Below are 16,126 nucleotides of genomic sequence, written 5' to 3'. Positions count from 1 at the left end.
AATTCCAGTTTCTTGGGGTGCATGATTTCAATAATCTGATAACCAAAAAAGAGAGGTGCAAATTCTCCTTAGATCCTCTTCACTCCTGCCAGGCCATCATACAGCCTCTTCTAGGCGGTGAGGCCACGTGACCCGGGAAGAGTCTGTGAGAAGCAGTCTATCCTGTGAGTCCAAGCCAGACCAAAGAACGTGACTCCAGTCCTGCCAAAGTTCAAAGGGCCAGGTCTGTCTGGCCAGGGTGGAGCAGAGGCAGGAGGATCTCTGTGAATTCAAGGCCAGCCTGGTCTGCAGAGCAAGTTCCAGGACAGCCAGGGCTACACAATAAAAGCCTGACTCATAAAACAATAACTAAGTATAAATAAATAAGTAAATACCACTCTAAACACTCAGATTTTACTCTTAGAACCCAGGAAGCCTCCTGGGGACTCTCAGTCATCTTCCTCCTTTCTTTCTTTTTTCTCTTTCTTTCTTTCTTTCTTTCTTTCTTCCTTTCTTTCTTTCCTTCTTTCTTTCTTTTTGTTGTTGTTGAGACAAGGTCTCCCTTACATAGCATAAGCTGACCTCAAACTTTCAATCCTCCTGCTTCAGCCTCAAGGTGTTAGGGATGCAGATGTGTGTCACCCTGGTTCTTCTCTATCTGACCATGTATCCACTGAGGTAAGGGGACACCTTGGGAAGTCCCCAGACTTCTCCACTAACGCAGACAAGTCATGTGATCTTACCTTATCGATCTCACTTCTGTTACCCTCGGGGTATAGAAATAAAAAGGATGTGGGCTTCAAGAGGCTCAGCTGATGGGGGGCTTGCCTGGGTTCAGTTCCTTGGACCCACATAGTGGAAGGAGAGGATGGACATCTGAAAGTTGCCCTCCAGCTTCCACACATGACACACGCATGCATAAAAATGATACAATAAATGGAAAAGCTTTCTAAGAAGATGCATACACATTATATTATCATGCTTAAAGGTCAAAAGTTTAAACTAAATCAAATATTAAAATTCCCACATAGGGGGGCTGGAGAGATGGCTTAGTGATTAAGAGCACTGGCTGCTCTTCCAGAGGATCGGGGTTCAATTCCCAGCACCCACATGGTAGCTCACAACTCTATGTAACTCCAGCTTCAAGGGATCCAATACCTTCTTCTGGCCTTGGGCCCCAGGCATGTGCATGGTACATAGACATATATGTAAGCACAGTTTTTTTTTAAAAAAATCCCCATATATAAAAAAGAAACCACTCCTTTCAGAGGTTCACTTTCCTAGTTCTGAAGTTGCCTAATGCACTTCCATGTTGTGTGTGCCTGTATGTGTGATTGTACACATGTGTGTAGAGGCACATATGTGCCTGTGTGGATAACACAGAACAACCTCAGATGTCATTCCCCAAGCACCTGTTTGTGTTTTTTGAGATAAGGATCTCACTATGTAGCTTTGGCTGGCCTGTGTAGACCAGATGGGATGCAAACTCACAGAGATCCACTTTCCTCTGCCTCCCAAAAGCTGGGATTAAAGGGATGCACCACTGCCTGGCTCCATTTTGGCTTTTGTGACAAAATCTTTCACTAGCCCTAAGCTCACCAATTAGACTAGGCTGGTCAGCCAAGGCACCCCAAGAGTCTCCTTGCCTCCACCTCCCCAACAAGTGTGCACCACCACACCCAAATTGCTTGTTTGTTTGTTTTTTAACATGGGTCCTGGGGGGTCAGATTTAGGTTCTGAGATCTTGGTTTGGAGTACTTTTTGTTTAAGGGGCTTTGTTATTTAGTTTGAGGTTGTTATTTTGTTTTAATGGAGCTATGTATCTGCTGTGTGGTTGGTGTTAATTAATTGTCAGCTTGGGAGAATCTAGATTCACCTGGGAGGCCAGCCTGTGGACTTGCCTGTGAGGGATTATCTTGATTTTGTTAACTGAAGTGGGAAGACCTGCCCACTGTGGGTGCCATCATTCCCTTGGTAGGGATGCTACACTGAATAAACTGAAGAAAAGGAACTAAGAAGGAATCTTGGTGTGGCCTTGATTCTTGACTGTGGATGCAACAAGACCAGCTACCCTAAGCTCCTGCCACCATGACTTCACCCCCATGATGGACCATACCCTGGAACCAGCAGCCAAAATAGCCCTTTCTCCCTTAAATTGCTTTGGTCAGAGTATTTGATTGCATCAGCAAAAAGAAACTAAGACACCACCTTAGAAAATGATTTTTCCCTTGATACTGTTTCCAACATATCTTCATTTCCCACAGAACCAAGCAAGCCCCTAAAAATTAATGTACTCAAATCTCAAAACCAAAGTCAGAATACATTTTCTCCGATCATCTTGACAAAGACATCAATGTTGGCAGAACTCTGAGTCTTGAAGATGAACTTTTATCCTCTCTCTGGCCTCATTATTACAACAGACCTGTTTTCACATTCGTTCATAAGAAGATTGCTGATATTTTCTACACTGCCTGCCCATTATATGCTGAATCTATTTTAAAACCAAACTAGGACTTCCCTCTGAAATATTCCAAGATGCATTACCATAGTTTCATATAAATGCTCCAGCTTGTCCAAATCATTATCTCACCAAGTATTATCAAATCGAATTCCTAGGTGGAGATGGCTCAGTCAACAAGGTGTTTGCTGTGCGAGCGTGAGGACCCGAGTTTGAATCCCCAGGGTAGCTTCGAGTACAGTAGAGGGCTGTGATGGGAATCACAGGACTTGCAGCATGCATAGGCATATACTCCTACACACACACACACACACACACACACACACACACACACACATACTGAAGTCACTATAGTTTAAATGGGGCAAAATATGATTTATCGTCTATGCTTTAGGGTTTAAATCAGAAGCAGTTAGAAGCAGCTCACAAGTGAAATGAAAGGCATATAGAACATAACAGGTCATAATAGACAGCACAGCAGCATCCACCTCTTAGAGGCAAGAAGTTAAAGAGACTGGAGAGATGGCCAGGGGTTAAGAACACTTGCTGCTCTTGCAAAGGAGCCGAGCTCAGCCAGCCCCCAATATCCCTGTCCCACAACTGGCCAGAACTCCAGCTGCAGGGGGTTCCACACCGATTCGGGCCTCCTAGGATGTACAGAACATACACCGGCAATCACATGCGTACACAAAGATAATCACTAAAAGCGAATCTTTGAAAGGGAAGTTAAAGGATTTAAGTTAAATAATTCTACAAGAAAGGAGAATGATGGCTTTCAAAAAGAAACTCTTCCTAAGCCAGTGACCTGGCCTCATGGAGACTTTTTCCATCAAAAGTAATGGAACGTTTCAAGAATAATTCTCCTGACTGGGTATTACAAGTGAAGCCAAGTTTTCCTCCTATTCCTTCCCTATTACATGGCGTAAGCACATGAAATGCTACACTGTTATTCCAAAAGAAAGAACGTTCACAACCTCACACTCGGGTCCTTACTCAAAGACTCGGAGGAGGCTGCCGCCCTAACAGCTTTCTAGGGCACGGGGACACGCCTAAGGAGCCATTATTCTGTCTGTAAATCACCCCCTGCCCTTCATTTCATTCCTCTTTCTTCACATATGTAAATTACCATGTCTGATCTCCAGTGCCCCTACCAGCCACAACAACCAAATTGCCCTCAAGGGACATCCATTGCCTTGTTATTTTGGTCTCAGTATTAAAAAAAAGAGGAGGCGAGGGGGAAGAGAAGCTATTTATTATACTTTCAAAAATCAGAGTTCTTCCTGATTAGATTTCTGGCTCACTGATAAATGTTTATTCCCTGAGATATATTATTTCGGTATTCTGAATATTTGGTTATTTTAGAGCCAGGCTATTGTACACTGTTTCCAGTATAAACTGTCTCTAATAATATATGCTGAGTTTTGAAGGGAGCATTTGGTCAAATTCTAATTCCTGCCCCCTTGGGATCCAGCCCCAACTTCCAGCAGAACCATCAAAGGCGGCAGAAGAGAATTTTAAACAACTTGCACACAGCCATGCTGCCTAATGACCACGGTCTTTTCCCTCCTCCCCTGAAGCACCTTGTGGAACGCTTAGCACATGGAACATGGATCTTTCTCTCCATCACAAAATTTTAAACACAGTGCCTTGATCCCACCATTTAAAAAAGAGAGAGAATCCAAAAATAAAAATTAAAAAGCACAATTCCTATCAAGGTTGAGCTGTAGCTCAGGGCTTAGACTTGTGAATCACTGCACAATTAATAAGAATAAATAGCACATGCGTGTCAGTGGAGAAAACCCACCATAGAAATTCCAGATTCCCACACAAAATCATCTATAGACAGAAGTTGTTCCATTCTCGTGGCATCTCAGAATTGTAGGAAATTATTTTCTTTTCATGCCCTAAAACCCAGAAAGAAGGCCTTTCCATTTTTCTTTCATTAAAATCGTACATGTGATTTCATTCCTGACCTTGCTCGAGCCCCAGTCAAGAGGGAAAGGAGAGAGCTTCCTGCAATACTGCACTCATCGAGTTGCATTAGGCTCAAAATCCAAAGCTCCGGGATGTGTATTTGTCATGTCAGCCCGAGCTGAAGGCATCTGCCAAGAGACTATTTTCACTATTCGGCTGGTGCCAGCCAGAATCCACGTCCACAAACCTGCATGCTGATGAGAATGAAGCTCTCAGTTATCCCCCTCCGCTTCTTTCTCATACCTCTTCCCTCTGCAGAGGAGTGAAGCCGTTTTACTAATTCATGAGTACCCTGATTATCCAACCGTCTAAAAAAAATTTTACTCATCAATAACAGTCAACTAAAAGCAAAGCCCATCCCACAGGGGTTAGAGGGAAAGAGGCAACTGCAAGTATTGATTGGCGAGACTTCCTGATACTCACTGAAGGCAGCCACTGCCAGGGCCAGGGTGACAATAATGGAGAACCAGGATACCCACAATGCCTTCTTCCTGTAGTTCTGGGCTTCATGAGGTTTCAGCCGGGTGCTGCTTTCTAGTAAACCTGATAGAAACAGGGAGGAGAGGGAGTAAGCCATTTTCATACAACAGAATGCACAGCCAGAGATACAGCCTCTCATCCAAAGATGGCAAACCTACAGCATGTGGGCCAAGATGTGTTTTGTCTGGCCCACACTACGTTTCTACAACTAGGAGACTGCACATCAAAAACAAAACAAAATTATCAAGTGTTCTGGCATTCCTTATAAAAACCACAGGCTCCAGCAGTATCAGATAAGTTTCCACAGGGCAACAGAAGTGCTCCAAGTTAGAAGGACTCCTCCACACACCTTACCACTTCCTGAGGTCACACCATGCCAGTCTTCATCCTCTGCACTAAGCCACTTGGCTCAATAGAATGTTCTCATCCCAACAAAACCCTTCATTAGAAAAGAACTGTAGTAACTAATTAGATGTTTGGGCTCCCTAGCTGTGAGCATTGATCCACTAGTACAGTCTCAATAGCAGTGTGGGGTTTATACAAACCAAGGAATCTGAGACCATACAAATGCCCTCTCTAGACCCCTAAACAACCAGTAGCCATCAGGCCCAGATTATACAGCATGTTTTCTCTTTCCTTTGCATTGAAGCACACGTTAAGCAAATAACTGATTAACCAATCAATTAATTAAAAATCTAAAGCTTTCTCAGGGGTCTAGGGAGAGAGTTCATGTTAATAAACTGCTTGCCATACAAATATGAGAACCTGAGTTTGATTCCCCAGAATCCTTGTAAAATAGATGGGCATAGTAACACATACTTGTAATCCTAGCACTTCAGAAACAGGGACGAGCACATCCCCAGGGCTCACTAGCCAGCCAGTATACCCTGCTTGATGAGTTCCAGGCCAATGAGAGACTCCATCTCGAGGTGTATAGCATTCCCAAGGAAAGACTTCTGATTAAGCTACACCCAAAGATGCATGCACACACACAAACACATACTATCAGAATCTGAAAGTGCAGTGAAACTTCTAAAGCCAGACCTAGCTTCCTAGGAAGGTTTCAAGTACAACAGGGCTTATCTCCCACACTTTGCACATAAGGAGTCCTTGACAAGGGTCTGTGGTAACTCACCAGCAATGCTCATGGACACATCTCCAGGTTGATTTGTACTTCTTTCTTATCCTCTGAGAATAAAATTGTAGGGGCTGGAGAGGTGGTTAGAGCACACGCTGCTCTTGCAGAGGACCCAAATTTGATTCCTGTCACTCATGTCAAGCAGCTCCCAATTGCCTGTAACTCCAGCCCCAGGGGATCTGACACCGTCCTGTCCTCCTCATATGCAGACATGTACACATACCGTAAATAATAATAATAATATTTTAAAGATAATAAAATTGGAGCCAGGCAGTGGTGGCACATGTCTTTAATCCCAGCACTTTGGAGGCAGTTCTCTGAGTTCAAGGCTAGCCTGATAAACAAAGGGAGTCCCAAGACAGTCAGGACTACACAGAGAGAAGCTCTGTCTCAGAAAACTCAAAAGGAGGAGGAAGACAAAGATGATGATGAGTGTATATACTCTTTCTTAGTTACCAGCGACTTAAAATATCGGTCATGTATCTTACACAAGTAAAGTCAACTGTGCCAGCTCTGGTTTCAGAACGTATCTTTCAGAGCTTGGGCGGCCTCATCACACTAGCTGTAAACAATGGTGAACGGGAAGGTAAAGCTTAGGCACCATTTGTAAAATGTCACAGCATGAGATGTACCACACACGAGCACCTCTCCTGTATCTGACTGACCACCACTATTAGAGCATAAAGGACAGGAGATTATTCTTCCTATAATTATAGTCATAACTGACACACCTACAAGACAGGTTAACATGAGAAAAACAACGTAAAAACATATAGCAAATGTATTAAAACAAAGATCTATGCACTGGGCTAGAGATGTTGCTCACTCAGTAGAGTGCTTGCGTAGCATGCATGAAGCCCCAGGTTCCACCCATAGCACTGTCTAACCACACACGGGGATGAATGACTGAAATCCCAGCACTTGGGAGGTGGAGGAAGGATCATAAGTTGGATGTTGTCTCCATCTTCAGATCCATAGGGGGCTTGAGTGCAGCCTGGCATACATGAGATTCCATCTCAAAAATTAGTAAAACCAACAATTAGAGAGTCGGGAGGGAAGGATGAAAGAAGAGGTGAAAGGAAAGGAGGGGAAGAGGGGGAGGAAAGAGAAGAAAGAAAGAAGTAGGAGGGGGAGGGAGGGAGGAAGAGGAGTGGTGAAGAGAGAGAGAGATCCCATCCTATGTGACGTGGAAGGCTTCAGAAATAAAGACCCAAAAGCCAAGGGAAGCTATTTTTATGCTCAGATTCAATGAAAAATGCATATCCCTGTGGAGATGAGATTAGATAAGAGACAAATGAAGCAGAGAAGCTCAGCGAGACCTGTCTGCTCTGAGCCTTAGTGTTCCATAAAAGACACCAATGTGCTGAGTGTGGCACAGGCCCCCTTCTTGGATGAGGTCTTTTGATTGACTCACCATTAGACAAGAGCAGTCAGAGAGTTTTTCTCTCTGTGTCCAGCTCTCACACTTCGGGAGGGGGTGTGCAAAGCAATAATTCTTGGGTTTATGGTTATCTTTGAGGTAAGAGGGTAGAAATTTCTTTCTTGTTTTTTGTAACATTTGGGATTTTTTAAATGTGTGTGTGTGTGTGTGTGTGTGTGTGTGTGTGTGTGTGTGTATACACTGGTATGTGTTCGGGTTCATATGCACATGCATGTGCACATATTTGGAGGTCAGAGGTTAACTTCAGGTGTTGTTCCTCAGATACCGTGTGCCACATATTTTGTGATTGTGTCTCTCTCTCAAATTGGAGCTCACCTGTTCAGCTTAGGCTGGCTGGCCTGCGGGTCCTGGGGATCTGCCCATCTCCAACTCTTCATGCACCGCCACACCCAGCAATGGTTTTACATGAGTTCTGGGGACACAACTCAGGTCCTCATGCTTGCAAGGCCAGCACCTTACCAACCCAACCATCTCCCCAGCCTGGAATTCTAGTTTCCATGGCTAGCCTTGGGGTGCAAAAGGGAGGAGAAGAAAAAGGACAAGGGTAGGCTTTGTTTTTAAGGCCTTCTAGAAACATTCAGCTAAGAGTGTCCAGCAGGCCAAGGTAGTGTGCTTTGGGGAATCATTTTCTGGGCCCTATCACTGCCCAAAGCAGTATCCTGTTTAAAAGAATCAGGACAGCGGGGTGTGGTGGCATGTGCCTTTAATCCCAGAACTCAGGAGGCAGAGGCAAGCCAATCGTTATGAGTTCAAGGCCAGATTGGTCTACATAGTGTGTTTCAGAACAACCAGAGCTATACAATAGAAAGGACCCCCCCCCCTCTCTCTCTCTCTCACACACACACACACACACACACACACACACACACACACACAATTATAACAAAGACCCAGCTGAACTACCTCAGCCCAGTCATCTTTGAACAGGCCTCAAAGCATGCAGGACTTTGGAGACAGGTGTTTTGTGAGTAGGCAGCCCAGTAGACATCAGAGTGAGTAAAACCAGTGGGGCGGGGCACACATATGGAATCAGAGGATAAATGAGAAAGTGAGCAGGCATTATCAGCCCCATCTTCACCTTTGCACTGGGAAACTAGCCTCACACTTCCTTCATTAATTCAGACACGGAGCTGCAGTTGTAGCTGGGTGGGCACAGGGTTTGCCTACCACACACAAGGCCAGCACCAAATAAAACAGGCATGGTCATAGACAGCTAAGTTCCCAGCCCTCCGGAGGTGGAGGCAGAAGATTAGGAGTTCAAGGCCATCCTCAGCTCTACAGTGAGATTGAGGCCAGCCTAGGCTACATAGATTCTATCTCCAAATAGTAAATAAGTGAGTGCAGGCTGAGGGGAAGAATTCAGGCCTCTTGTCTTGACAGATTCTGCTGCAGGTCCTGGCGCCTTCGAATGATAACTTGACAGCACAGTTCTCTGTTTCTTCCTGGGCTCTAGAAGAAAAATCTCTTTTTTATCCCTAACAGCAAATCACTCCTGTGTCCACGAGAAGCTATAACCTAGAATAAACAAGTCCCATGCACCTCTAAAGGCTCCCTTCCCTTTCCCAAATGAGTTAAAAATCTATCTAGAGAAATGGTCAGTGGGTACAGTGTTTGCTGTGCAAGCCTGAAGTCCTGGGTTCGGATCCCAGGAACACATAACACAGACATGGAGGCATACCTGTCACCTTAGTGCTGGGGAAGTGGAAGCAGGGGCATCATGGGACTTTCTGGCTAGTCAGTCTAGTGAAAAGGCAATTCCAAGTTCAGTGAGAGACCCTGTCTTGAAAAACAAGGTGGAGTGAGATTTCATCTCAGGGAAGCTATACCCATGCAGTCTCATCAGCGTGGCTGCCTACACAAGATCTGAACAAGGAAGACATGGACCGGCATGCTAGCATGGAAGTAGGAAATCATATGGAGTCTCAACCCTAGACTAAGAACCGCAGGCAACTAAGGAACACTGAGAACAGGAGAAACAGTCTTCTCCAGGGTTAAGTCTGAAAACTGGTTACCAAGTGATCAGCCCTGTAGGTTGAACTTATATATAATAACAATTAGAGAAACAGAGGCCTGCAAATTTGAGAGAGAGCAAGAAGGGTTGTTCAAGGGAAGGGTTGGAGGGAGGAAAGAGAAAGGGGAGAATGATGTAATTATATTCTAATTTGAAAATTAAGAAAAATATAAGACTCCAAAATTGGTGTTTAGAAAGGGGGCGGGGGTTGTGGAATAAAATTTAAAAATAATTTTATTTTTCAGTTTTTTGAAACAGCGTTTCCCTGCGTAATAACCCTGGCTGTCCTGGAACTCACTCTGTAGACCAGACTTGGCCTCGAACTCACAGAGATCCCCTAGTCTATGCCTTCCAAGTGTTGTGCTTAAAGGTGTGTGTTGCCACCACCACCACCATCCCTGAATTTAAAAATAAATTTTAAGTTGAAAAAAAAAAAAAAAATATATATATATATATATATATATATTGGAAAGCAATCAAGAAAGACAGTGGAATCGACCTCCGACTTCCACTTCTGCACACACACACACACGCACACACACACACGCACACACACACACACACACACGTGTGTGCTTTCTTCCTGGTCCATTGGTTTCAGGAGAAGTGAAACTACACCACTTAAGTAGCAGCTCAAACAAATGGTTCATTTGCCAGGCATTCTGACAGCACCCATTTTAAGAGGTTTGTCCAGTGGGGGCAAACAAAAACATGATCCCTTTGAGAAGCCGGTTTACTTTTCCACAGGGGGACAGCCATTACTGGGAACACTCCTTCCCATTCTGCCAAACAACATTTCTTTCTCCTTCCAGAGCTGGCTGGGTTCGCCAGCACACCTGGCCCTGACCACGCCTGCGAGTGTTTCCTCTGGCCTAGCACCAGAATTAGCACTCGTTACAGAAGATTCAAGTGGGAGCCAGAAGGGGCTGGACCACCTGCTCCAGTGAGCCAGGAGGACTGAAGGTTCTTCCCGAGATCCAACCTTCCCTGTGGCTCCCCTGGGAGACTGAAAACTTGAGGAGGGAAAAACAACATAAAGTCATTGTCATTGAAACGCTTCAAAAGAGGAAGGACTTTTCTCTTTCGGTGCAACTGTGCTGATCTCTTTGTTTCCTTTCTAAAAATGCAGCTGTTAGGTTCAGGAGGAGGCTTAGTGGTGAAGCATTTGCCACACAAACATGAGAACCTGAGTTCAAGCCCCGAATCTACAAAAAAACGCAGGAATAGAGGTGCATGCTTAGGTCCCCTGGACGCTCACTGGCCAGATAATGGAATCAACCAGTGAGAGATTCTGTTCCTAAAATAAGCTGACAGCACTTGAGAAATGGTACTTGAAACTATCTCTGCCCTCTACACATGAGCACCAACATACACAAATAACATATACATACATAGGTGCCCGCATGGCTGATGTCAAGAATGGGCATTTTCTATATTCCCCAAAGGAAGAAGAATGTGATGACCCACAAGGACTCAGCTCAGAAATGATGGGTCTCCACACAGATGCTCCTTCTACATCCATGTCAGATGCTTTCCCACCCAAAAGCCACAGGGATGTGGGGGAAGAGTGAGGGTTCAGACAGCAGTGTATCACAAGTCGGAACCAGGCAGGCTAGCCCAACAGAAACAGGCCTCAGGTCCGCGTGCAGTGCTGCAGCCCCTGCCCACAGCCAGTCTCCATGATGGAATTTTAACCTAACTTAAACTCCACAACGTGGCTCTGACAATGCCAAGGGATATGTTAACGCAGGAGGATGGGGGTTAACATATGTGAAGATGTTATTTCCTCAGCGGTCTGAACAGCAGTCTGAACGACTTGTCATTGATTTCTCCTATGCTTATCCACTTCTGTTGTTCTTGTTGTTAGTGTGTTAAGTATCACTCTGCAGTCAAGACTGGCCCAGAATTTGGTATGTAGCCCCAGCTGGTGGCCATGAACTCACAGTGATCCTCCTGCTCCTCTTCCCCAAGTGCTGGTTGGTGTTCTAGGCCTGAGACACCACACGAGGCCATTGAGCTTTAATGCTATGCAGAAAGGTGTTTTTGTTGTCTGTTTGTTTGTTTTAATTAGAAGGGCAGCTAGGGGAAAGTGTCCAATAAAGTCTATAACTATGTAAGGAGGGCCACATCCTAAGGTTTGAGACAGAATGATAAAAAATGGATATTAAAGAAGGGGAGAGGGGGAAAACCACTAAGATAAATTGGGCCTCTCTCCTGTGTGTGTGTGTGTGTGTGTGTGTGTGTGTGTGTGTGAGTTCCTGAAGGCCTTAAACCACAAAATGTTTGCTTGCTTCCTGAGCCACAGGCTCAACCAGCTGTCACAGTAGTGTTGGGACATTCTGGGCTCTCTGGAATTCTGAGAAATAGCCCATATCTCTTCTAAGAAGAAAATGTCCCCCAAAATCCCAAACCACTAGTTATAAAGCAACTTTCCAATAGGAATCAGCAGTGGTCTGCCATAGGGTTCTACCACCTCAGAAGGAAGCCAACACAAAAACCAGTATGGAAGATGCAGCCCGGGTGCCCATCCCCCACACCCTGTGGGGATGGGGCCTAGCAGAAAGCCATTTAAAGGGAGAGCTGGAGACCGGGGGGCTTTCCTCTCCCCCCCCCCCCCCCCCAGTTCCTGTTGGTGGTGAAGGAGGTCCTAACCCATGAACCATTTCCAAGAAATTGCAAAAAATGGATATAAAAAAGATAAAATACCACAAACATATAAAATATTACAACCAAGCTTCCAGGGGGCTTCTGATTTAACTGGAGTTTTTCATTTGTCATTAACTCTTTGCAGCCAGGAATGGGTGGAACAAAAGAAATGTCACAGCGACTTTCAGCTAGCTCAAAAATGACACAGAACCCCGGGTTCTGTAGGGGACACAATGCATTCTAACAGAGAGATTGTGTGTGATATGTAAGCTTCCACACAGCAGTGGCTTATAAACAGCGAATGCTTTCAGGAGACAATATAATAGAAAATGAAGTTCATTTGACCACTGACAGAAAACCTAAAGAATGGATTCAGAGAAGGTTTTTGTTTCCTTGTAATTTAACGCTGAAGCAGGGCCTCTTGATATTAATAAATATCAATTCATTCTAGTATGGGTTTCTTGTCTGTCCTTCTGCAGGGGTTAGGAGAGACTGGCCAGCTCTTACAGATAACCCGCAATGCTACAGAATTAAACCCAAACCGGGGCATCCGTCTTTCTTCAATACAAAATGTTTAAATCTTGCAATGGGAGTTACCACGGAGTAAAGGTAATTCTCACACCCCAGAATTAAAGCGAGATGTTCTTCTGGGTTTCCGAGGGTGCCACCTACTCTCCTGTCCTCGAGGCTATCCAGTTCTGAGGGAACAGGGGATGAACCCGCAACACGGGTGCAGAACTCGTTCCAAGCTGGAGCAGCTCCAGGTTCCCCGCACAGCATCTCTGCCGCTTCTGCGGGAAATCTGTTTCCATGTCATCCTGTTTCACACGCTACAAGTCGGAATCTCTAAGGAAGAAATCCTGCATCCCAACACGAAACCGGAATATAAAGATGTGCAAGGTACTAAGAATAGGACAGAAACCTGCTGGAACTAAAATAATATAAGCACTCTACAGTCGACAGATGAAAGCTTCCAAGAAAAAAAAAATGAGTAGAGGTGTTCAGAGCCGGCTGCCTGGGAAGGGCCTGGCTGCAGAGACCCCAAATCCGCCGCCAAGGGTTTTAGCGGAACCGTTGATAATTTTCAAGGGGTCCAATTCGGAAACAGCAAGAAAGAGCAACGGTGTAGTAGATGCGGTAGTAGTCTCCGCAAAGAATCCAAGCCGAGGGCCACGAGGGCAGGATGGGGAAGGAGAGCGAGGCGGGATGAATAAGGGAGCCCTGGCATTGGATGCAGGCCCCCTAAGGAGACAGTGGCTGTGAACAAGAGCTGGAGATGCCTTCAAGGAGATGCACAGGTCCAAAGCCAGCGTCCAGGGAAGGACTCAGAGCTGGACACACGTTCTCCAGGAAGTATCAGCTTTGAGTAGCATCTGTGCAGACCAGGTTGGCGGTCAGAGCCCAAAACCCCAACCGCTCTGCCAGCACCCTCACACTGTAGAGCGGTGACCGCTGTGACCCAGGATCTCAGAGAGAGTCAGGCCCTATCGAGTGCAGAGGCTAAGGGGACCTATGGGGCACCCCGCCACAAATCCAGCGAAAAGAAGTTTCCCCGGGTGAATGGCAGGGCTCGCGCGGCGGGATGCATTAGAACCCACATCTCCCAGCACGGAGATGAACCCTCTCAGTCTCCTCTAAGCGACCAAGAACCCTATCTACAAACTTTTCCCGCGGACACCGGACAAGGCTGGCCTAGGCACCCGCCGGGATCGGGAACCTGAAAGGGGCTCCCAGGAGGCACCGCCCCCGGCCGGCACAAATCCCGAGAGGTGGGACTGTCCTATCAGCTCTCCACGCTGAGCCGCGAGTACAGGGGGCAGGTGGCCTCTGAGAGGCGGTGGGGCGGTGGCAACTCACCTCGATCCTCCAGCCCGTCGCTGAACTGGCCGCTCTCGCTGATCCGCGGCTGCCGCTCCTCGTCCGGCTGCACTGAGGAGCTCACCGGGGCCGGGCTAGGGGCGGGGGCGGTGGTCGAGGGCGCGTGGCCCCGCGGTGGTGGCCGCGGGGCTCCGGGGCCAGGGGGGCTGCGGCGCTCGCTGCCCAGTGCCGGCTCCATGGCGCCGGGGCTGCAAATCCCCGAGGAGACACCGACCGCTTGTCCGAAGTGACAAGGGACCGAGGGCGCGGAGACAGAGAGCTTTACCCCGACCGCTGTGAGCGGCAGGTCCGCCGCTAGCTTGGCGTGTGGAGGAGGCTGGGGCCGCGCTGTCGCTGCTGTGCTCCGCCCCCGGGGGCAGGTGCGGGCGACAGGGACCCGCCCCGAGGCGCTGAGCCGGGCCACCGGGATCGATGCACCGAGGCCGGTGGAGAGGGAGGGCCCCGCACGGGCCAGGCGCGCGGAAGCCGAGGGACTGTTAGGGGGCGTGGGGACCGGTCCTGCGGCTAGCGCAGGACTGGGGCGAGGGCGTGACGGAGGACGCGCCCCCCACTCGCTTCGCGGATTGGTGCCCAGGAGGAACCCTTCCACCCTAATTGCTCTGCAGTCGTCTGAGCCTGTGGCCGCGCGTGGGCAGGAGAGAGAGCGTCGCTGCTCGTCCCTCTTTCTCTCGCGAATCCATGCAGGTTACAGGGTTTGCACCTGGTTCCCTCCTGCCCAGGCCGGTATCGGAATTCACCTGTCCCCAAGTCCTTGTATCTCCTGCATTTGAACGTCTTTAACTCTCTTCCCTAGTTCCCTCCACCAACTTAGATGGAGAAATTGCTGTAACAGTGGTTTCCCCCAATGCGACTATCCCTGGGCCTTTTCCCATCCATCTGTCTCATTTCCCTGTCTGAACATCCAAGATCAATCCCCCTTGAAGGTTCCTCTTCCTGCCGGTCCTCATCCATGTTCTCCACATCTCTGACCCTGCCAACTTCATACCCTTTGCGCAGTGGGGCTGGTTTCCCCAAGGAAGCTGCAACCTGGTCCACAGGGCCGGCCCGGGAAGACTCACAAGAGAACCAGCTCTATGGAGTTTAAATTTTATCAATAGGTTAGTATCAGTCTCTAAATTTAATCTGAGTGCTCTAACATGCCAATGCCTTTATTTAAAGGAATCCACCCTAGTTTCTTTCCAGAGTAACCGGTTTCCTTTTTAGTTTCCGCTCTGCCGGTGATCATGGAAGTCAGCCTAGAATTTAAACGTCTCTGCAGGGTTCCGGAGATAAAAAGGGGGTTTATATTTTGTTGGGATCAGATCTGAGTGATCTTTTTTTAACAATAATTTCAACTATAAACTGAAAGCCTCAAACTAGGTCATTTTAACAGCCCCTTTTTTTTCCCAAAAGAAAAAGAATCACGCCATGCTTGCTGGGCTTTAAGTCACGCTCGTGCGCGCGCGCGCGCACACACACACACACACACACACACACACACACACGCTTACAATTTCTGCCCTCTGGTCTTGATGCTGCCCTCAATAACAATGCTTCAAATGTACTGAGTCCCCAGTCCTCTCACATCCTGGATTGTGGGGCAGGGGTTGTTCCAGGTTTTTCCATTGGATGTCCTGTCGAGGGTTCTCAGAGAATCACCTGGCTACCAAGAACTGAAAAAGCGCAGGCCTTGAGCACAGCTGGAGGTCGATGTCACAGACTGCGACAGAGTTGGCTGAAACCTTAGCGAGAGTGTTTTTAGACTCCATTTCCTCTTTATTCTGCTTTTTTGAAAATCAATTTTTTTTCTCTCTCTCTGGTACTGGGGACAAGAGAAGGGTAGATTTACACAGGGTTTACACGGAACTATATCCCCCTCCAATCTGTGTGTGTGTGTGTGTGTGTGTGTGTGTGTGTGTGTGTTTGGTATTTTAACAAGCACTTCTCCTTTACTCTCTGATTCAGATGATCTTGAGAACTGCCAAGAAGTCTTGGAACGCTGCCCCCTCCCCAAACCCCGCCTCCCGTCCCTCACCGCTGCACTGGCCGCGGCCTCGCCTCCAAACACACACAAGCTGTATAGCAGGCTCTCTAAAAGAAAGAATCATTGTTCTGGTTCCTCGCTTTATTTTGTATCCAGAG

General features: G+C 47.1%; 1 protein-coding gene across 1 annotated transcript in view; it reads right to left on the bottom strand.

Moving 5' to 3' along the window:
• The window catches only part of LOC119805857 (transmembrane protein 163), a gene marked incomplete at its 3' end in the record, with an annotated part of 158,332 nt that extends 144,149 nt beyond the window's left edge, over positions 1 to 14,183 (bottom strand). The window contains exons 1-2 of the mRNA XM_038317635.1: positions 13,985 to 14,183; positions 4,835 to 4,954 (exon numbers count right to left, since the gene is read on the bottom strand). Of these exons, the coding sequence (XP_038173563.1) occupies positions 4,835 to 4,954; positions 13,985 to 14,183 (319 nt within the window). The remainder of the gene's footprint in view (positions 1 to 4,834; positions 4,955 to 13,984) is intronic.
• Positions 14,184 to 16,126: the final 1,943 nt, after the last annotated feature.

This window comes from Arvicola amphibius, unplaced genomic scaffold (assembly GCF_903992535.2).
Source record: "Arvicola amphibius unplaced genomic scaffold, mArvAmp1.2, whole genome shotgun sequence".
In the NCBI taxonomy this organism is placed as follows: Eukaryota; Metazoa; Chordata; class Mammalia; order Rodentia; family Cricetidae; genus Arvicola; species Arvicola amphibius.
Note: the sequence above shows the minus strand (reverse complement) of the source record. Positions and strands in the feature narration are given on the sequence as shown.